The sequence below is a fragment of the Scyliorhinus torazame genome, chromosome 10, assembly GCF_047496885.1.
Source record: "Scyliorhinus torazame isolate Kashiwa2021f chromosome 10, sScyTor2.1, whole genome shotgun sequence".
In the NCBI taxonomy this organism is placed as follows: Eukaryota; Metazoa; Chordata; class Chondrichthyes; order Carcharhiniformes; family Scyliorhinidae; genus Scyliorhinus; species Scyliorhinus torazame.
The window spans coordinates 112,202,675-112,226,424 of NC_092716.1; the positions used below are offsets into that span (position 1 = coordinate 112,202,675).

At 48.0% G+C, this 23,750-nt stretch overlaps 1 protein-coding gene across 3 annotated transcripts in view; it reads left to right on the plus strand.

Moving 5' to 3' along the window:
• The window catches only part of st3gal2 (ST3 beta-galactoside alpha-2,3-sialyltransferase 2), a 345,283-nt gene that overhangs the window by 110,181 nt on the left and 211,352 nt on the right, over nucleotides 1-23,750 (plus strand). For 2 of the 3 annotated variants that reach the window (XM_072518611.1, XM_072518613.1), the window contains exon 2: nucleotides 21,272-22,616. In XM_072518611.1, coding sequence (XP_072374712.1) covers nucleotides 22,209-22,616 — 408 coding nt within the window. In that variant the 5' untranslated portion in view covers nucleotides 21,272-22,208. Of the gene's footprint in view, nucleotides 1-19,355; nucleotides 19,507-21,271; nucleotides 22,617-23,750 lie in introns of all 3 variants that reach the window. The other variant, XM_072518612.1, reaches the window with a different exon arrangement.

Consider the following 23,750-nt stretch of genomic DNA (forward strand, 5'->3'; position numbering starts at 1 on the left):
CACCAGACTGAATCGAACGTTACTCCTTTATAAAGCAGCCTTATCATAGCATTTACAGTGCAGAAGGAGGCCATTCGGCCCATCGAGTCTGCACCGGCTCTTGGAAAGAGCACCCTACCCAAGGTCAACACTTCCACCCTATCCCCATAACCCAGCAACCCCACCCAATACTAAGGGCAATTTTGGACACTAAGGGCAATTTATCATGGCCAATCCACCTAACCTGCACATCTTTGGACTGTGGGAGGAAACCGGAGCACCCGGAGGAAACCCACGCACACACGGGGAGGATGTGCAGACTCCGCACAGCCAGTGACCCAAGCCGGGAATCGAACCTGGGACCCTGGAGCTGTGAAGCAATTGTGCTATCCACAATGCTACCGTGCGTGGCCAATGAAAGCCGGGGGACCCCGCTCCCGGGATGTACCCGGCTCGCCACACCTCGCGAGATCCAATGCGATCTCGTGAGACGTTGCAATGTAAATCCCGGACACAATGGGCGGGGTCACATTTTGGCAAATCTATATATTAGAGCGAGGCAGTAAGCCTCACTCTGAGGTGCAGAATCCTGAGGTACCTGAGGCTTTGGGATTCAACCCCCTTCGCCTCAGAGACCTCGGGCGAGGACAATTCAGCACCGGTCCCCACAAACGGGGACCAGATGGAACGGCACTCGTGGGGATCTCCCAGGGGATCGGAGGCCCCCAGCTGCATGCCCTTTGGGTAGGGTGGTGCCCTGGCATTGCTGGTGCCACCTGGGCACCCTGGCACTGTTAGCCTGGCACTAGGAGCTGGCATGGGCACTGTCAGGGTGCCAAGCTAGCACTGCCAAGGTGCCAAGCTGGCTTTTTTTGCGTGCGCGTGATCGGGCCAAGGGTGTCCGGCATGTTCTTTTTCAGGGGTTGGGGATCCTCCCATGGTGCGCTCGGGCTGGGGGTGAGAAGTCGGGGATTGTTTAAGGGACCTCGAAGATCGGTGTGCCATTTAAAAATGGCGTCCTGATCTCTCTCTACATTGGGGAGTAAGAAGTCTTACAACACCAGGTTAAAGTCCAACAGGTTTGTTTCGATATCACTAGCTTTCGGAGCGCTGCTCCTTCCTCAGGTGAATGAAGAGGTATGTTCCAAAAACATATATATAGACAAATTCAAAGATGCCAGACAATACTTGGAATGCGAGCATTAGCAGGTGATTAAATCTTTACAGATCCAGAGATGGGGTAATCCCAGGTTAAAGAGGTGTGAATTGTGTCAAGCCAGGACAGTTGGTAGGATTTTGCAGGCCAGATGGTGGGGGATGAATGTAATGCGACATGAATCCCAGGTCCCGGTTGAGGCCGCACTCATGTGTGCGGAACTTGGCTATAAGTTTCTGCTCGGCGATTCTCTTGTCGCGCGTCCTGAAGGCCGCCTTGGAGAACGCTTACCCGGAGATCAGAGGCTGAATGCCCTTGACTGCTGAAGTGTTCCCCGACTGGAAGGGAGCATTCCTGCCTGGTGATTGTCGCGCGATGTCCGTTCATTCGTTGTCGCAGCGTCTGCATGGTCTCGCCAATGTACCACGCTTCGGGACCTCCTTTCCTGCAGCGTATGGGGTAGACAACGTTGGCCGAGTCGCACGAGTATGTACCGCGTACCTGGTGGGTGGTGTTCTCACGTGTAATGGTGGTATCCATGTCAATGATCTGGCAGTTTGCACACCAAGAACAGGAAGCTTGAGAAACTAGGCATCACCACCAGCAGCAACCAAGCCTCCCCCGGTACCACAGTAGAAAACAATACAGGGAAATCTATTGTCAACTTGTCGGACTACATCCTTCAACCAGACGAAATCGAAGTCCTCAGCAGAGGGCTCAATTTCTGCACCACCACCAAAATGGACCCCATCAGTCTTGTGGCAGACACGGAGGAATTCATCAGGCGAATGAGGTTCCGGGAATTCTTCCACAGACCCCAAAAGGCCAACAGCGAACCCAAGCAGACTACCAATGCACCGGAACAGCAGACCGAGAGATCTGCGGTGCGGCAACCGAAGAGGAAAGAGTCGAATTGGACCCCTCGGGAAGGCCGCTGCCCTAGACTCGACATGTATGCTCAAGCCATCAGGAGTCGCGTCAATGCCAGATTTATCAGTCGCATTCACAAGACAGCCCCCAACGTCACCCAAGCACAACGCAATGCCATCCGCGCTCTCAAGACCAACCGCAGCATTGTCATCAAACCAGCAGACAAAGGAGGGGCCACTGTTATACTGAACAGAACGGACTACAGCAAAGAAGTATACCGACAACTCAACAACCAAGAACACTACAGACAGTTACCCGCAGATCCGACCAAGGAACACATCCGCCAACTTAACAGACTGATCAAGACCTTGGATCCAGATCTTCAGAGCACCCTACGTGCTCTCATCCCACGTACTGGAGATCTCTACTGCCTCCCGAAAATACACAAGGCCAACACACCAGGCCGTCCTATTTTCAGGCAATGGGACCCTGGGTGAGAACCTCTCTGGCTACATCGAGGGCATCTTGAAACCCATCGTACAAGGTACACCCAACTTCTGTCGCGACACAACGGACTTCCTACAGAATCTCAGCACCCATGGACCAGTTGAACCAGGAACATTCCTCATCACAATGGACGTCTCGGCACTCTACACCAGCATCCCCCATGACGACGGCGTTGCTGCAACAGCCTCAGTACTCAATACCGACAACAGCCAATCTCCAGAAGCAATTCTGCAACTCATCCGCTTCATTCTGGATCACAACGTCTTCACCTTCGACAACAAGTTCTTCATCCAGACGCACGGAACAGCCATGGGGACCAAATTCGCACCCTAATACGCCAACATCTTCATGCACAAGTTTGAACAAGACCTACTCACCGCGCAGGACCTTCAACCGACGTTATGCACCAGATACATCGATGACATTTTGTTCCTTTGGACCCACGGTGAAGAATCACTGAAACGACTACACGATGACATTAATAAGTTCCATCCAACCATCAGACTCACCATGGACTACTCTCCAAAATCAGTTGCATTCTTGGACACACTCATCTCCATCAAGGACGGTCACCTCAGCACTTTGCTTTATCGCAAGCCCACGGATAACCTCACGATGCTCCACTTCTCCAGCTTCCACCCTAAACACATTAAAAAGCCATCCCCTATGGACAAGCTCTCCGTTTACACAGGATCTGCTCAGACGAAAAGGAGCGTAACAGACATCTACAGACATTGAAAGAGGCCCTCGTACGAACGGGATATGGCGCTCGACTCATCGATCGACAGTTCCAACGCGCCACAGCAAAAAACCACACCGACCTCCTCAGAAGAAAAACATGGGACACAACCGGCAGAATACCCTTCGTCGTCCAGTACTTTCCCGGAGCGGAGAAACTACGACATCTTCTTCACAGCCTTCAACACGTCATCGATGAAGATGAACATCTTGCCAAGGTCATCCCCACACCCCCACTACATGCCTTCAAACAACCGCGCAACCTCAAACAAACCATTGTTTGCAGCAAACTACCCAGTCTTCAGAACTGTGACCACGACACCACACAACCCTGCCATGGCAATCTCTGCAAGACATGCCAGATCATCGACATGGATGCCACCATTACACGTGAGAACACCACCCACCAGGTACGCGGTACATACTCATGCGACTCGGCCAACGTTGTCTACCTCATACGCTGCAGGAAAGGAGGTCCCGAAGCGTGGTACATTGGCGAGACCATGCAGACGCTGCGACAACGAATGAACGGACATCGCGCGACAATCACCAGGCAGGAATGTTCCCTTCCAGTCGGGGAACACTTCAGCAGTCAAGGGCATTCAGCCTCTGATCTCCGGGTAAGCATTCTCCAAGGCGGCCTTCAGGACGCGCGACAAGAGAATCGCCGAGCAGAAACTTATAGCCAAGTTCCGCACACATGAGTGCGGCCTCAACCGGGACCTGGGATTCATGTTGCATTACATTCATCCCCCACCATCTGGCCTGCAAAATCCTACCAACTGTCCTGGCTTGACACAATTCACACCTCTTTAACCTGGGATTACCCCATCTCTGGATCTGTAAAGATTTAATCACCTGCTAATGCTCGCATTCCAAGTATTGTCTGGCATCTTTGAATTTGTCTATATATATGTTTCTGGAACATCCCTCTTCATTCACCTGAGGAAGGAGCAGCGCTCCGAAAGCTAGTGATATCGAAACAAACCTGTTTGACTTTAACCTGGTGTTGTAAGACTTCTTACTGTGCTCACCCCAGTCCAACGCCAGCATCTCCACATCATACATTGGGGAGCTCCAGCAAGCGGGGTTCCCCACAGTACAAAATGGGGCTATGTGCGGCCTCGGCTGTGTGTTCCCCGTTCACACCCCTCATTCACAGCGAGTCTAGCCACGTGTTTCTCGGCGCTGCGAGCGCCGGGAAACACGCGACTAAAAGCGTCCGCTCGGAGACTTTTGTACCCTTTTGGGAGAATCACGCCCCAAATCGAATATTAGCCGCTCTCCTGATTGGTTCCAAAATGTGATTCTTTGTGAAACTATCTCAAAAGCATACCATGAATGCCTCATCTAAGCTAGTACTGCCAATCTGATTTTTCCAGTTTATATGTAGATTAAAATCACCCATGACTATTGCAGACACTTTAGTACAAGCATCCATTATTTCTTCTTGTATACTTTCAGTCCTACATTTTGTTTACTGTTCGGGGGCCTGTAGAACACTCCCACTCGTGACTTCTTGCCCTACTATTCCTCACCTCCACCCAAACCAATTCTACATCTGCTCCTGAACCAAGGCCATTTCTAACTATCGCACTAATGCTGTCGTTGGTTAACAGCGCTACGACTCCATCTTTACCAAGCTTCCTTTTCTTCTTAAACGTTAGATACCCCTCAATATTCAGGACCCAGACCTTGTCATCCTGCAGCCACATCTCCAAAACAGCTATCAAATCATATTTATTTACTTCAATGTGCACTATCAATGCCTTTTTTTTATCGTCTCAGTCTTGATATTGGTGTATTCTGAGGTTTATTTTCTCCCTGTTTCTTCCCTATTTTATGACCCTAATTTCCCCTATTACTATTATGCTCTCCTTCCTTGAATCTATCCCTTGATTTGCTCTATCTTCCCAAGCTTAATCCACACCTGCGCACCCTGACCCCCAGTTATTTAGTTTAAAGCCCTCTCTACTTCTCTAGTTAGGTGATTCGCAAGAACACGTATCACGCGTGGTTTCCATCAGTACACCCCCACTTCCTCCAGTACTAGTGCCAGTGCCTCCCAAACCGGAACCCCCTTCTTCTACACCAGTCTTTGAGCCATGCATTCATCTCTCAAATCTTATTTGCCCTATGCCAATTTCCATGTGGCTCAGGTAATAATCCATAAATTATTACCGTTGAGGTTCTGCTTTTTAGTTTGCTACCTAGATCCTCATACTGACTATGCAGAACCTCTTTCCTTATCCTGCTTATGTTGTTGGTTCTTACAGGGACCATAATGACTGGATCCTCTCCCTCCAACTACAAGTTCTTCTCCAGCTGAGCCGATGTCCTGAAACCAGGCAACATAGCCTTCAGGACTCTTGCTCTTTGCTGCAGGAAACAGTGCCAATTCCCTCATTATACTGTTCCCTACTACCACTGCATTCTGGTGTGCTCTGCTCTGCTTGAACGACTTCCTGTACCATAGTACCATAGCGCCATGACCAGTCAGCTCATCCACCATGCAGACCTCACTTTCTTCTCCACAGGTTGTGAGCACCTCAAACCTATTTGACAATTGCAAAGTCGAGGCTCCTCCCCTACTGTCTACTTGGTCCCTTTATCTGCCTCACTCACAGTCACATTATCCTGTCCCTACTGCTGACCAAAACAGGCAATCCTATTCTAGGAGGGGTGACCCTCTTATGGAACAAAGTATCATAGAATCATAGAATTTAGTGCAGAGGGAAACCATTCGGCCCATCGAGTCTGCACCGGCCCCTGGAAACAGCACCCTACGTAAACCCACACCTCCACCCTATCCCCGTAACCCAATAACCCCACCTAACCTTTTTGACACTAAGGAGCAATTTAGCATGGCCAATCCACCTAACCTGCACCTCTTTGGACTGTGGGAGGAAACCGGAGCACCCGGAGGAAACCCACACAGACATGGGGAGAAAGTGCAAACTTCACACAGACAGTCACCCATGGCCGGAATTGAACCCTGGTCCCTGGAGCTGTGAGGAGGCAGTGCTAACCACCGTGTATTTCTCCCGCTCCCTCATGTTGTGCAGTGTCTGCAGTTCAGCTTCTAGATCAATAATCCTGATCCGAAATTCCTCTAGCTGCTTACACATTCTGCAGACGTGTTTGTCATGCATCGCTTTGGCATCCAAAATCTCCCACATTCCACAGCTGAAACAAAATATCTGTACTGCCATTGTTACTTATGTTATTTAATTAACTTTAATTTATTTATTCACTTAATTACCTCAGCATAATTCCAATATATAGCACATCTCTTTCCACCATGCACCAAATTCCTGCATGAACCAGATTTACTGCTCCATCTCACTCAGGTGCAGTCACCCGTGCATAATTTCCTGCACGAGTAAACACCTATCAATCAGGAGTGAGATCACTAGCTGATTAATTATTTTACCTCTTTCTACACCAATCGACACCAGAGACCACAGATACAACTACAAATCCACAATTGGATACTAATAAGTGTTTCATTTTGAAAGTTGGTTATTGCTGTGGATTTGTGAACCAGAAAGATAGACTTTAAAGCAATGAAATGAGAGAGGAAATACATACCATAACCCCTCTACATACATTCAACTTGACGCCAGCTTGTAGAAGATTGCGCTCGAGCTTACTATGGGTTGGATTTTCACAATGAGGCGAGAGGCCTCAATGAAGGGAAGCTCATTGGGGCCTCAACTTTCACTCACTTCCCATGCTCCTACTGCTTCTCATGCCCGCCCCCCTCCCCTGCCCCTTGCACCCTTTGTGCTCCCTCATATTTCCCATGGTCTCCATGCACCTTCCATGCCCACTCACTTACCCAGTTACCACCATGAACAGAACCAATTATACAATAATAATGGCAAGTCTGGAAATGCTCATGAAAAAACACCCATTCATAAATCTTCCTTGAAAAAAATTGCTGCTCTTCTAACTGTATTAGAGTGTCAATCAAACACTGTCAACCATAGATTCAATCACATAAGCTTTACCCCACATCACACATGTTCAAATAAACACACAGACATTGAAAAACAGATCAGAGAAAAGCCTATTATAACTTCATAACGATGCCAATCAGTCAAAACTAACACTATGCTTCAGCTTGTGTAATGAGGCCATTTGGCAACTATCAACTGAAACAGATGGCCAGACAGTTTCTCCAGATGGTCTTATTATGAATGCTTGGCTGAGCTTCAAGATGTTTGAATGTAATCTACTCAGCAAGAGTCTGTTTACACATTTATTTACAGGATATGAGCTTTGCTGGCTAGGTCAGCATTTATTGCCCATCCTAGATACCCTTCAGAAAGTGGTGGTGAGCTGCCTTCTTCAACCGCTGCAGTCCTTGAGGTGTAAGTACACCGACAGTGCTGTTAGGCAGTGAATTTCAGGAGTTTGACCCAGCGGCAATGAAGGAAAGGCATCCAAGTCAGGATGGTGAGATACTTAGACCATAAGACATAGGAGCAGAATTAGGCCATTCGGCCCATTGAGTCTGCTCCGCCACTCAATCATGGCTGGCATGTTTCTCATCCCCATTCTCCTGCCTTCGCTCATAACCCCTGACCCCATTATTAATCAAGAACCTATCTATCTCAGTCTTAAAGACACTCGGTGATTTGGCCTCCACAGCCTTCTGTGGCAATGAGTTCCACAGATTCACCATCCTCTGGCTGAAGAAATTCCTCCTCATCTCAGATTTAAAGGATCGTCCCTTCAGTCTGAGACTGTGCCCTCGGATTCTAGTATCCCCTACGAGTAGAAACATCCTCTCCATGTTCACTCTACCTAGGCCTCTCAGTATTCTGTAAGTTTCAATGAGACTTGGAGGGGAACGTCCAGATGATGAGGTTTCCAACTATCTGCTGCTATATAGTGGCCGTGGGTTTGGAAGGTGCTCGCCAAGGAACCTTGATAAGTTCCTGCAGTGCATCTTATAGATGGTACACATGGCATGCCACATAGAGAAATTGACTGTTTATGGAAGGGGTAGCAATCAAGAGGGGTGCTTTGTCCTGGATGATGTCAAGCTTATTGAATGTTGTTGGAGCTGAATTGATCCAGGCAAGTGGAGAGTATACCATTACACTTCTAACTTGTGCCTTACAAATGGTGGACAGACTTTGGGGAATCAGGAGGTGAGTTACTCGCTGCAGGATTCCTAGCTTTTGACCTGCTCTGGTAGCCATAGTATTTGTCTGCCTCATCCAATTCTATTTCTGGTCAATGGTAACTCATGTAATTTTGATAGTATGGGATAGAGCAATGCTAATGCCATTGAATTTCCAGAATAACGGTTATATCTTCTCTTGTTGGAAATGGTCATTGCCTGGCACTTGTGTGATGCAAATGGGGCAGCACGGTAGCACAGTGGTTAGCCCAGTTGCTTCACGGCTCCAAGGTCCCAGATTCGATTCCGGGCTTGGGTCACTGTCTGTGCAGAGTCTGCACGTTCTCCCTGTGTCTGCGTGGGTTTCCTCCGGGTGCTCCGGTTTCCTCCCACAGTCCAAAGATATGCGGGTTAGGTGGATTGGCCATACTTAATTGCCCTTAGTGTCCAAAAAGGTTAAGTTGGGTTACGGGGATGGGGTGGAGATGTGGGCTTGAGTAGGGGTCTCTTTCCAAGGGCCGGTGCAGACTCGATGGGCTGAATGGCCTCCTTCAGCACTGTAAATTCTATGATTCTATGAAATGTAACTTGCCACTTGTCAGCCCAAGCCTGGATTTTGTCTGGGTCTTGCTTCATTTGGACATGAACTGCTTCACTATCTGAGGAGTTGCAATGGCTCTGAACATTGGGCAGTCATCTGCGGACATCCCCATTTCCGACCTTATGATGGAAGGAAAATCACTGATGAAGAAGCTGAAGATGGTTGGGCCGAGGACACTACCTTGAGGAACTCCTGCAGTGATGTCCTGGAGCTGAGCTGATTGATCTCCAACCACTACAACTATCTATCTTCCTTTGTGCTAACTATGACTTCAACCTGTGGAGGATTTTCACCCTCATTCCCGTTGTCTTCATTTTAGCTAGGGCTCCTTGATGCCATAATGGTCAAATGCTGCCTTGGTCAAATTGTCAAGAGCAATTACCATCATCGCACCTCTGGCATTGAACTCTTTTGTCCATGTTTTAACCAAAGCTGTAATGAGGTCAGGAGCTGCGTGACCCTGGCGGAACCCACACTGAGTGTCCATGAGCAGGTTATTGCTGAGTAAGTGCTGCTTGATAGCACTGTTGATGGCCCCTTCCATCACTTTACTGATGATCGAGAATAGACTGATAGGGTGTTAATTGGCCGGGTTGGATTTACCGTTTCTTGTGTACAAGACATATCTGGACAAATCTCCACATTTTATTTTTGCGAGGTAGATGCCAGCGTTGTAGCTGTACTGGAACAGATTGACACAGCATGCGACAAGTTCTAGAGCACAAGTCTTCAGTACTATTGCCAGAATATTGTCAGGGCCCATAGCCTTCGCAGTATTCAATGCCTTCAGCCGTTTTTTGATATCACGTGGAGTGAATCGAATTGACTCCCGGAGGAGACCAAGGTGGATCATCCACTCGGCACTTCTGGCTGAAGATTGTTGCAAATGTTTCAATCCTATTTTTTGCACTGATGTGCTGGGCCCCTTCATCATTGAGGATGGGGATATTTGTGGAGCCTCCATCGCCAGTGAGTTGTTTAATTGTCCACCACCATTCGCGGCCTGATGTGGCAGGACTGCAGAGCTTAGATCTAAACCGTTGGTTGTGGAATCGCTTAGCTCTGTCTATTACTTGCCGCTTATGCTGTTTGATACACAATTCGTCCTGTGTTGTAGCTTCACCAGGTCAACACCTCATTTTTCGGTATGCCTGATGTTGCTCCTAACATGCCCTCCTGCACTCTTCATTGAACTAGGGTTGCTCCCCTGGCTTGGTGGTAATGGTGGATATGCCAGGCCATGAGGTTACAGATTGTGCTTGAGTGCAATTCTGTTACTGCTAATGGCCCACAGCACCTCCTGTATACCCAGTCTTGAGCTGCTAGATCTGTTCGAGATCTCCCCCATTTAGCTGAATTGTAGTGCCACAATGTTGGGTGGCTCCTGCTAGAGTTTCTGGTTTTTGGCCTTTTATGCCTAGTTTTTGGGGGATTTTTTGGAAACATTTTGTGTTGGAAAGTCTGAGGATGTTCTGGAATGTCGAAGTTCCAGAAGAAGAATCAGGGTAGGAAGGGGCGAGCGAGCGTCCGTCGGCGAGTGTGACGGTGAGAAACAGGAAGAAAGATGGCGGGTGCAAGTGCCTCGGGAGGGGACACTCCCATTACGGTGGAAAAGCTGACTGATGTGGTGTTGGGGAGTTTGAGTAACTGTCTCCAAACACTTCGAAATACATCGGAAAGAGATGATGACCTCGCTCAAGGAGTGGGTAGATGGCACTCTTGCCCCAATAAAGGCGGTTTTGACTAAGGCGTCAATGGAGGTGCAGGAGCAAGGAGAGGTGTTGAAGGGGATGGAGGAGGCATTGTCGTAGCACAGTGACCAGTTCACCTCAATGGGTGAGGAGCTGTGGAGGGCAGTGGAGAGCAATAAAGGACCGAGAGCCAAAGTGGAGGACCTGGAAAACAGGTCACAAAGTCAGAATTTGAGGATCGTGGGATTGCTGAGGGGGTGATGGGCCAGAAGCTGACTGAGTACTTTGCGGAGATGTTCGCTAAGTTGATGGGAGAGAATGAGGACCCCTCTCTTTACGGGTTGGACAGGGTCCATCAGTCGCTCCGGCTGAAGCCAAAAATGAATGAACCACCGTGGGCTGTGATAGTCTGCTTCCACAACAACCAGATGAAGGAAAAGGTCTTGAGTGGGGAAGCAGAATCGAGAGTTGAAGTGGCAAGGCGTTGGTATTCGAATATACCAAAATCTTATGGCTGACCTGGTGAGAAGGCGGCTGGTCTTTGGTCGGGTGAAGGTGGCGTTGTGCAGTAGCAACGTGAGGTTTGGGGTGGTCTACCCGGCGAAGCTGAGGGGGACTCACAACTTTTTTTTAATGTATCTCTCCTCTCATTTATCTTGTTATTTGGGGGTTGTTGTTTATTTTTGGTGCGGTAGTAGGGAAGGGAGCGTTTGGGGGTTGATAGAGATTGGATGGGAATTTAGGTATTTTTTTGTGCTGGGTTTGTGGGATTATGGGGTGGGGAGTTGGAAGGTTTGGAAGTAGGGGGATTGGGCGTTGGTTTTGTTTCTGTGTGGGGGAAGGGGTTCTGGTACAGGCGACCTCTCTAGCAAACGCAGGTTGGCTAGTGAACGGGAGCGAGGTGGGGGAGGGCCGCAGTCATTGGATCCTGCATGGACAGTTTTTGATGGCCTGGGAGGTGTGAATTGTGGAATGATGGGGATGATATTGAGTGAGGTGTTTTTGAGAGGAAATAGTTGGGGGAATTCTGGGAAAGTGGGAGGGGCAGGGGGCTAATGGTGACTAGGGCTGGGTTCAGCCTGATGCTCAAGGCTTAGAGTAGTGGATATGGCAAAAAAGATGAGCTGGGGGGGTTGTGGCTGAGAGACTCCTGGTCAGGGTGATGACATGGAACGTGCGAGGGCTGGGGGGACCCGTGAAGAGAGCGAGAGTTTTCTCGCACTTGAAGTGTTTGAAAGCCGATCTGGTGATGTTGCAGGAAACCCGTCTGAGGGTGAATGACAAGATGAGGCTGAGGAAGGGCTGGGTGAGCCAAGCGTTTCACTCGGGCTTTGACAGCAGGGCTTGGGGGGGAGTGGCGCTTCTGGTGGGCAAGAGGGTGAGGCTTCAGATGGAGAAAGTGGTGGCAGATCAGTGGGGGTAGGTATGTGATAGTAACGGGTGCGTTGGAGGGGAGGTTGGTGGTGCTGGTTAGTGTATATGTCGCAAATTGGCATGAAGTTGGGTTTGTGAAGAAAACGCTGACCGCCATTCCGAATTTGGATACTCACGAGTTGATACAGTGGGGGGCTGGAACACAGTGTTGGTGCCGAAAGTGGACATGTCCCAGCACGTTCGCTGACCCCGTCGGGGAGAGCGAAAGCGTCGCTGGGTTTATGAGGGAAAAGGGAGGGGTGGGTCCATGGAGGTCCATGCATCCACGTGACAGGGAGTACTCCTTTTTTTCGCCTGTGTACAAGGTGTACTCGAGGTCCGACTTTTTTGTAATGGGATAGGCGCTGTTAGCCGGGGTGAGGAAGGCAGAGTATTCGACGGTTGTGGTCTCGGACCATGCTACACATTGGGTGGATGTAGTCCTGGAGAAGGGGTCAGTCCAGAGGCCGGCGTGTGTGGTGTTCTTTGTGTTGCTTAATTCAAGATGCTTGGCGTAGTGTTCACAAAGACCACAAAATAGCTTGAATTTAAACAAAGCTGTAAATTTATTAACACTACTAATTTGGATTCAACACGTACTTCTAAATAATACACAGTTGATTGTTAACATATAAACTGCACTAATCTACAACACTGTCTGACTCCTGGACTACTCTCTCCCCCCACAAAGCTTAGCACCAATGTGTAATATACTTGTATCTGTAACTCCCTCTAGTGGCTACTCTAGACATTTAATTAACCCTTGCAGTTCTTACAGTTATTTTAATACCTCATCCCCCTTTCTTTGTAAAAGAAAATTATTATAACTTTGATTGTGATATTTATCTTTAAACATTACATTTCTAGTGTGAGCATTACTATTTGTTAGTATAGCTCTGGGGCGGGATTCTCTGGGATTCAGCGGGGCGGGCAGAAACGGCGCAGTGGAGTGGCGAGAACCACTCCGGCGTCGGGCCGCCCCAAAGATGCAGAATCCTCCGCACCTTCAGGGGCTAGGCCGACGCCGGAGTGGTTTGCGTCCCGCCGGCCGGCGTGGAAGGCCTTTGGCGCCGCACCAGCCGGGGCCGAAGGGACTCCGCCGGCTGGCGCGGGTCATGCGCGGGTGCGTCAGAGGCTGCTGACATCATCCCCGCGCATGCGCGGGGGGGGGTTCACCTTCGCACCGGCCATCGCGGAGGCTTACACAGCCGGTGCGTAGGAATCGAGTGCCCCCAGGGCACAGGCCCGCCCGCGGATCGGTGGGCCCCGATTGCGGGCCAGGCCACCGTGGGGGCACCCCCAGGGCCGGATCGCCCCGTGGACCCCGGAGCCCGTCCACGCTGCCAGGTCCCGCCGGTAAGGGACCAACTCCAATATACGCCGGCGGGACCTGCATAGAACGGGCGGGGCTTCGGCCCATCCCGGGCCGGAGAATCGCCAGGGGGGCCCGACGACCGTCGCGATTACCGTCCCCGCCAAATCTCCGGCGCTGGAGAATTCGGCAGCCAGCGGGGGTAGGATTCACGCCGCCCCGCCGGCGAGCCTCTGACCCGGCGGGGAGTTGGAGAATCCCGCCCCATAAACTTGCCATCAGTTTATACATTCTTTTGTAAATATCTGTTACATCACTTAGTTGATGAAATGATTAATTATATAGTCATCACAAATTAAGTCTTTCAGGTGGTCTTCTTTTCCTTGTTGATCTTCTTATTGGCATCTTCAAGGTATGCTGCTCTTCCCTTCTTGCTGTATCGGTGCCAAGTGAGGATTGGGAAAGTCAATGTCCTTGAAGATGTTGTCTGGATCAATAACATTCTGAGGATGTGATTTAACATGATGTTTGATGTGCAACAGCACTCTTTTGTTTCTTCTGAACAGAGGCCCGTGTTTCGTTGGAACTAAGTCCGACCTTAGTGCGACTTGTCTGACAACTTTTGTTGTTTGTTGCCACCCTCCATCAGGATTCTTAATGCGTACAAAGTCACCTTCATTTAATTCAGATAGAGGTTTAGTTTGTTTACCATAGTCCTCTTTTTGCTTTTTTTCTTGGATCTGATACGGTTGCATATCTCTTGATGATCCATATCTGGAATGGTTATCTCAGGTATGCGGTGCAAACTCGTCTACGCATTAGCATCTGAGCAGGTGATAATCCAGTTGACAGTGATGTTGCTCTGTACGCCAACAACGCCAAAGATATATCTTGATTATCTTCGATTACTTTGTGGAACAATTTCTTTATTATTCCCACTCCCTTCTCTGCATTGCCATTTGACTGAGGATAACATGGGATTGTAGTTGTATTTGTCTGCAAACTGTGTCCACTCCCAGCTTGAGAGTAAATGACGCGGCGCCGCTCCTAGCCCCCCCCCCCCGGGGTGGCGGGAGAATAGGGGGCTGGGAGCGGCCTCCGACGCCGGAGTGAAACACTCCGGTTTTCACTCCGGCGTCGGGACTTAGTCTCCCGATGGGAGAATTGAGCCCAAAGATCATTGTCAGAGCCAATGTATAATGGTATCCCATGGTGTTGATTTTGTTGCCCTTATGACAGATCTTGCTGTTGAATCATTCAACGTCACCGCCTCTGGTTAGTTGGAGTAATAGTCTATGACAATTAGATAGTCACGATCTTGGAAATAAAGCAAATCCATGGCCACTTTGTTCAATGGACTCGTGACGATTTCCATCTCTTTCATGCTTTCTTTGCTCTGTGCAGGCTGATGCATCTGACAGATTGTGCATTCTTGTACAAATTGATCAACTTCTCTGTTGATTCCCGGCCAATATACCGACTGTCCAGCCATTCTACGACACTTTTCGATGTCCGAATGACCCTCGTGAATCTGCTGCAGAATTCATTGACATAGACAGGCAGGAATCATTATCCTATCTCCCTTAAGTAGGAAACCATCTATTACAGAAAGATCATCTCTTATACTTGGAAAGGCAGATCGACATCCAGTGGGCCATCCTTCTTCGAGGTATGTCTTCACCTTCAGGAGCGTCAAATCCTTTTCAGTTTCAGCTTGGATTATGCATAGTTTCCGGTCAGACACTGGAAGTATCTCGGTAAAGAAAGAGGCTTGGGATTCCACTATTTGGACTAACTCTGTATCTGATATGTCAGCATCAGCGGTAATGCGAAGTACTAGATGAGTGAACCCTTTCAACCAGCTGAAATTTTTCGCAAGCATCCACCCCAATTAGCGATGACTTACCACCTTCCACGATCTCAAAGTCGATGGGCATTTCGATGTCACCGTTTCTAACAACGAGACGGCAGGAACCTCTTGTGACTATTGTGTTACCATTGTAATCGGTTAGCCAACAAGTAGATTTCTTTATCAGTGGTGTCCTATAAGCTTGTCTTAAACTTTTTTCTGTGATAATATTTGCGTGCGCTCCTGTGTCAATTTTAAATGGTATATCTTTGCCATTAGTTTCTAATGATATGGTCCACTCCTTAATTATCTTGGAGAGGTCTTGTACTGGTCTGTCTTTGCGATCCAGCATATTAATCCTAGTGACTGCTTCAATCATGAAAGTTTCCTGGAACATGTATAGTGAGCAATCCTCTCTATCAGTCAAGATATTGGATGTTTTATCTTCATTCTTTACACTTTGGATCCTTCTGAAATCACTGTCGGACTTTTTAAATTTGGTTACTGGAGAAGCTGCTGAAAAACGACACTGTGCTACAGAGTGGTTCAACTTGCAGCAATTGGAACATTGTTTGCCATTTGCCGGACAATTTTTTTTACTATGGGCGTGTCCACAGCAAGTGCACGTCATCACACTTGTGGCGTCACTCTCAAAATGGCCACAGGCCATTGTACACAGTTTTCTTTGCTGCGACTCAGCATTAATGGTGTCAGCCATGTTTCCCGATTTCGCGCTCTTTGCTTTTGCCACGAACTCTGCATATTCAGACGATGCCTGTTCATTGACTTTGCACAAATTGATCGTGTCTTTAGTGGTAAAATCGGTCGTCTTCGCATTTTTGCACGCAAGCATTCGCATTTATCCCCAAAACAACATGATCACACAGCATTGAATCAGATGCTGAGGAAAAGTTACAGGACTGCGCCCGCAACTTTAAAGTTAAAGAATCTACCGACTCCCCTCTTACAGACTGCAGCCTTTTCCTGAACATGGAGCGCTCATAGGTCTCATTCACCTGCTTCTTGCAGTATGCATCAAACTTTTGTAGCACCATGTTATATTTGTTTTGTCCTCATCAGCAGTAAATTCAAACAAACAGTTCTAACACTTGAGGTCCAGCCAAATTTAATAGGAGTGCAATTATTCTTTGATCAGAGGCAGAGACAGAAAGGAAAACTTCAAACTGCTGTTTAAAGAATGTCCAATTATGGCATAGTTTATCATTTGTCCTTAAGTGGTCAAGCTACTTGAGACCCTCATTTTCCAATTCGTCTTCGATGTAGATTTTCAGAGTTTTGTAGCAGCTTGATTGTTTCTTCAATCTTCTTATGCTAATCTTTAATTTCTTACTAGTAGAAATACACTCCTGTTACCATGTGGTGTTCTTTGTGTTGCTTGATTCAGGATGGTTAGCGTAATATTAACAAAGACCACAAAATAGCTTGAACTTAAACAAAGCTATAAATTTATTAACACTACTAATTTGCATTTGACACGTAGTTCTAAATAATGCACAGTTGATTGTTAACATATAAACTACACTCATCTACAACTAATCTTAATACTGTTATAAAGTGTGATCTGCACTTACTCACACTATCAATACTTCTGCCTGTCTCTAGCTAACTCCTGGACTACTCTCTCCCCCCAAAAGGCTTAGCATCAGTACCTTATATATTTGTATCCGTAACTCCCTCTCGTGGCTATCTAGACATTTCATTAACCCTTGCAGTTCTTCTGTTATGGTAATAACACAGCATGGAGGTTGGATGTGGGACTGTTGGCGGGTCCGAATTTTTGTACTAAAATGGGGAAGGTGTGGGGTTTAATCGTAATGGGGAGGGTTCATGTTCAGTGGTGTGGAAAGCATTGAGGGCGATAGTGAGGGGTAAGGTTATTGCGTTTAAGGCGCAGGTGGATAGGAAGGCGAGGGAGGAATGACAACGGTTGATAGAGGAGATTTTGGAAGTAGATAGCAGGCATGCGGAGGAACTGGATCCGGGTCTTCTGGTGAGGAGAAAGAAGTTTGATTCAAGGTTCAATTTTCTATCTAGGGGGAAGGTGATTCAGCAGCTGAGAAGGGCGAAGGGGATCGTTTATGAGCATGGGGAAAGGCTAGCCCTATGTTGGCGGGCCAGCTCCGCAGGCAAGAAGCAGGGAGGGAGATCATTTGGATCACAGACGGGATGAGTGAGCTGGTCGTGGCGCTGGAGCAGGTGAACACGATTTTTGAACAGTCTTACAGGGACCTGGATAGAAAAATGTGTTGGTTATGAGAGAGTTTTTGGGGTGGATTGAGTGCCCGGAAGTAGGAGAGGAGGAGAAGGTGGGATTGGAGTAGCCAGTGGGGGTGGAAGAAGTGCAGGTAGCGATAGGGAAGATGCAGACGGGTAAGGCACCGGGGCCGGATGGTTTTGCCATGGAATTTTATAAAATGTTTAAGGATAAATTGGTGCTGCTGTTGGTAAAAATGTTTGAGGACGCGATGGTTAGGGGGCCTTGCCGGGAATGATGGGTCAGGCATCCATTTTGTTGTCGCTTAAAAAGGATAACGATCCGGTGGAGTGTGGCTCATGTATACCCGTATCTCTGTTGAATGTGGATGCCAAGATACTGGCAGTTTGGCAGCACTTTAGGTTGGGAGCGGGGTCGAGGCTGATGCCGATCTGGGGGAATGAGCCGGGGAGGATGGATGTGAGGTGTCGGGGATGCGTAGAGAGAGGGGTGAAGGAGACAAAGGATTTGTTTTTGGAGGGGCGGTTCGCAACCTTGGAGGAGTTGAGGAGGAAGTTTGGGTTTCCATGTGAGGAGGGTTTTTGGGTATATGCATACCGAAAACATCTTTGCAAGAAAGATTTTTCCGACCTTTCCAATAGCGCCTGCCTCCTCGTTGTTGGAGGAGGTGTTGTCGGTAATGGGATTGGAGGGTGGGATCATCTCAGCGATTTATGGGAGAATTGTGGAGGAGGATAAGATGTCTATGGCCGGAGTTAAGGCCAAGTCGGTGGAGGAGTTGAGATGGCGTTGGAGGAGGGACTGTGGTGTGAGGTGCTGCGGAGAGTGAATGCCTTAACCTCGTGCGCAAGGCTGGGGTTGTGGTGATATACATCACTGTAAGTACACAAAAGGTTCATGTACATACACTACACCTAGCTGGACACTAGAGGGAACACCAGAGACATGACACACAGACAGTCAACCAATAGGTCAGTAAGATAGGACACGACCAATGGGCAGTCACGATACACACAGAGTTGACACTACCACAGGAGGGCATTACACCAACCCATATAAAAGGACACATCACACATGCTCAGTCTCTTTCCAGTGGAGACTCTCAGTGAGTACAGACACAGGGTTGATTGAACATCACTCCCACCACGTGGATTGTAGCAGACTGGTTCGTCAGTCTGAGTAGCTATAGCAGGATTAACAGGAGAGACGAATCCAAGTAGGTGAATTGTTAATCGTTTAATAAACGTGTTAAAGCTATCTCCAAGTCTGAACCTTCCTTTGTCAGAGGGCACATCAAGGAAGCAGCTTATGAACCGGGAGTGCAGGAGGCGAAAGAGGCCGGCATTCTGGCCTTTGCATCCCTAGTAGCCCGGCGAAGGATCTTGCTAATGTGGAAGGAGGCGAAGCTCCCCAGCCTGGAGGCCTGGATAAATTATATGGCTGGGTTCATAAAGTTGGAGAGGATTAAGTTCGCCTTGAGAGGGTCTGCGCAGGGGTTCTACAGGCGGTGGCAACCGTTCCTAGACTATCTCGCGGAGCGTTAGAGGAAGGTCGGTCAGCAGCAGCAACCTTTGGGGGGGGGGGGGGGGGTGGAGGGGACGTCCTGGGAGGGGGGGGGGAAGGAAAGGGGGGGGACTGCCTGGGAGGGTGGATGAGCAAGAGATAACATGAAGGGTTGGGGAAACTGGCACGTACGGGTGAGGGCCAGTGTGCAAAGCTGTGTAAATATATCATTTTGCCATGTATATATCTTGCTCTGCGCGATTTCTCGTTTTTTTTGTTACGAGGGGGGGCGGGGGGGGGGTTATTGTTTGTAAGGGAGAAAAATTGTGTTAAAAAACTTTAATAAATATATTTTTTTTAAAAAAGGAAGCAGCTTATGCTACGACAAGAGCATAACAAAACATAATTCCAGGAGTGAACTGTTAAATCCATATAGTTGCAACTCAGCGAACAGTGACAACCAGCAACAGCAGCCAGGCAAGATGATGTTCAGGATTCCGGTTCCACAACCACTCAGGTACCAAGGCAATCTCAGTGAAAACTGGCGTTGGTTCAGGCAGAGATTCGAGATCTAGCTTCTGACTTAGATGGCGTGGCGGATGCAGAAAAAATAAAGCTTCTACTACCATCACGGGTCCAGAAGCAGCTGAAATCTTCTCGACCTTCAAATACTCAAAGGGGCAAAATAAGAGCGATTTCCAGGCAGTCCTGGACAAATTCCAAGAATTCTGCGAGGAACATACAAGAAGAAAAGGTAAAAGAGGCGCCAAAACTCGTGGCGAGGTAGGCTTGCAGCAACGAATGGCAGTTTTGAATTGCAGCCATCTTGGAAAAGGTGCTGCACATGCGCAGTTGCGCGAAGAGCGCACAGAACGGGAAGGTCCATTTGCGCATGCGCGAGAAGCCGCGTCACACTCCTCATGATGTCAGGGGCCCCGGACCACGTGAGGAAATGTCCCAAAACACGGAAAAATATTTAAAGCCTCAAAACCAGATTCTTTCACCTGGAACGACAGCACAATGCCTGAAATTCGACCAGTAGCTGAAAGTAACCTCCGCAGAACCCTACAACAAGCAGTTAGCACCGCCCAAAGAGATGGTACAGTCCTTGAAGACTATGACTCAGACTTTGAATTCTTCTTTGGACATCGCGAGCCCAATGCCAGCTCCGACACAAAACGTGATGATATGGTCTTGGAAGACAACGACTCAGACGAAGCTTTCACCTTGGGAGGCTACCCCAGTACCAAATCCGAACCGAACCTCGTGCGCAAGGCTGGGGTTGATACAGTTAAAGGAGGTGCACAGCGTGCATTTGATGAAATCAAGGATGAGCTGGCTGTTTGTGGGGGTAGAAGATACTTTTGAAAGGTGTGGGAGAGGCCCGGCTAATCATGTGCACATGTTCTGGTATGCCTGAAGTTGGAGAAATTTTAAGGGTCGTTTTTCAGCACCATGTCGGCGATCCTGCTTGTGGATTTGGAGCCAGTCCGCTGGGGGCCACATTCGGGGTGTCGGACCTGCCAGAGTTGCAGACGGCAGCAGGGCAGATGTTTTAACCTTCGCCTTGTTGATCGCTCGCAGGCAGGTTCTGTTGGAGTGGAGGTCAGCTTCTCCACCCTGTGCCTCGGTGTGGCTGGGGGATCTGATAATGTTCTTACATCTTGAGAAGGTGAAATTTGCCCTAAGGGGGGGAAGAATGAGGGGTTCCACAAGAGATGGGATTTGTTTATTTTGCATTTCAGAGAGTAGTTACCGTCAACTGTTGGGTGGGGTGGGGGCGGGGGGGGAGTTGGTGCATGGTTTATTGTATTTGGGGGTGTCATGTTTTTGATTTGTTTTGTAAAATGTTAAAGTGCCAAAAGAAATTGATTAGAAATACTCTTTAAGCAAATTAATGTCAGATGACGCAAGAGTTGGGGTTTGCTTTGATTCCCCCCACAGTCGAATATCCTGGTGCCAAATATTATGCAGGCTCACACATAAAGAATGAGCACTTGGCACAGGGCTGTTGGTAGTTCTGAATTTTAATCCAAGCCTGAGTCAGGAGAGAAAGGGAGAAAATTGAATCAAACATTTTATTTTGACCATAGTGACTTTTAAATTAAGGACAGACACTGATGCCTAGTAATGTGGTTAACTGATATATACAATGGTTTGTTTTGCTAATCTTGGACTTTTAATTGATTGAACTACACAGAAAAAAAATCAGGGTACTTTGTTTTGATTTCTTTACGGACTGTGTAGACTGAACTCTCTTTTTCTCTTTTTTTTGTATCCAGGCTTTTCTTGTGGAGTGAAACACACTGTCTGCCTGAGCAAATCCTGAGTAACTGGCCAAATAGCAAAATCCAGAAGAAAAGCTGACGTGGGGTTTAGAAAGCAGAGCACACCCGTCTCATTAGTTCTGCTGCACGTGGAGAGGAAAAATGTTTTTTAGCCTTGTTGTAATCTCTTGCTTGACAGTGTATTAAGGAAGCTGAATGGCATCGACGAACATACAGAGGACTTGTGAGCAGACAATACTCTCATCTGCACGCCTTGATTTACCTCTTTTTTTTTGAGCACATATCAATAGTCACCTTGGCAACAGCTCTCTCACAGACATACCTCTTCATGAAAATAAGAGACGCACAAGAGATGCTATAAATTTCTGAAGCAGCGATCTGGGCTCCGGTTCATACAAGGCAAGACTTTTTTGAGAGATTTTGGTTTGGTGTTCACAGTGCGAGAGTAAATCAAACAGCAGTTTAACCGAATTAATCCAACATCCTATCACGGAAAAACCAAGCTGCTTGCTTAATCTCTCAGAGGACCAAGGAACTAACGAATGAGCTGGCCGCTGGTTCGAGGAGTCTGATTCTGTCAAGCTTGTTCCAAAGGATGGTGATGATTGTTTTTAACTGTCACGGTATCTGAGGCGAAAGGAGATTTCGCAGAATCTTCAGCTTTGCTTGCAAAGGGGAGGAGAGAAGGAAGTGCAAGCAGAAGCTGAATGTCTAACTGAAAGAAAAATCATCAGCAAGCAGCCTCTGTTGAGAATGTTTAACTGCTACATGCCAGTGCAGCTGAAGCAATCTCTGAGGACCTCCAATTAAAACCAACAGCAAGCCTCCATTAAATTAGACAGGGATAAACAGCGTTGTTGATTTTTGGCACTCTTCCACTTTTGACCTCTGCCAACCCCCCCCCCCCCCTGCTGAAGTCACTCAACAATACATGAGAATCAGCAACAAGAATCTCTTGTCAACAGCCAAAGGTCCGAGCCCAAAGTGCAACATTGTGACAATGAAGTGCTCGCTTCGGGTATTTATCCTCTTCCTTGTACTTCTCGTTGCCTTTCTGACTTCCCTGTTTTTCACTTACACGCTGACAGGTGTGACCAACATGGCCTACCTGGAGACTCAGGGTGTGGAAGATGCACACCGGGTCAAACTGGTACCCAGCTACTTGGGCATGCAGAAGTTGAGCAAGGATCTTGTAGGTCAGAAGACGTGTGCTTGTGATCGTTGTGTAGGTGACCCTGGTGTGTCACAGTGGTTTGATGAGCACTTTGATCAGGATATTCTACCACTTTGGACAAAAGCAAACATGAAGTTGGACCCTGATGTGTACAACTGGTGGGTGGTGAGTATCATTACACTGAGAGAAGTGATTAAAGTATGAATGTTTTTCGTTTTTTTCCCCTCAACTTCTGAAGGCATTGACTCATCCAAGTTGCTGACAACACTCCAAGGTCTCACCTATATGGCCATTTTTTGTGTGTGAGCCGAGGCAGTTAACGTTAGCAAGCTATTTGAATAAGGAGACATCGCAAACAACCAAGTGCTTCTCTGGTATTTCCAAGTAACTGAAGTCATTGATTCTTACTGTAATTCTAATAAATTTCCTCTGCACCTTCTCCAAAAACTTGACATCCACACAAATGCATAGTAATCAGGATCTGAAACTCTTGCTAATTTCACCCTCCTCCCACTCTCCCTATCCTGAGAGTATTGAGGCCAATTATATCTCATACACTACCGCCTTGTCTGAGATCAGTTAAATCATTAAGTTGGCAATCTCACACAGAGATACCAGAAGGATGTTTGGAAATGGAAATGTCACATTGCTGTGTTTGAAGATGCTATTCTGAGGTTTTGTTTAAGACAATTGTGACAAAGTAGAGGAAGATTATACTCCTTTTAACCATGTGTATAGAATCATAGAATCTTATATCACAGAAGGGCGGCACGGTGGCACAGTGGTTAGCACTGCTGCCTCACAGCGCCAGGAACCCGGGTTTGATTCTGGCCTTGGGTGACTGTCTGTCTGCAGTTTGCACATTCTCCTCGTTTCTGCACGGGCTTCCTCCGGGTGCTCCAGTTTCCTCCCATAGTCCAAAGATGTGCAGGTTAGGTAGATTGGCCATGCTAAAGGATTGCCCCCTAGTGTCCAAATATGTGTACGTTAGATGGGGTTATGGAGCTACGGGGATAGAGCGGGGAAGTGGGACTGGGTAGAGTGCTCTTTCGGAGAGCCGGTGCAGACTCAATGGGCCGAATGGCCTTCTTCTGCATTATCAGTATTCTTGGTATTCTATGCATTGGGCTAAATCGCTGGCTTTGAAAGCAGACCAAGGCAGGCCAGCAGCACGGTTCGATTCCCGTACCAGCCTCCCCGAACAGGTGCTGGAATGTGGCGACTAGGGGCTTTTCACAGTAACTTCATTGAAGCCTACTTGTGACAATAAGCGATTTTCATTTCATTTCATTCAGCCCT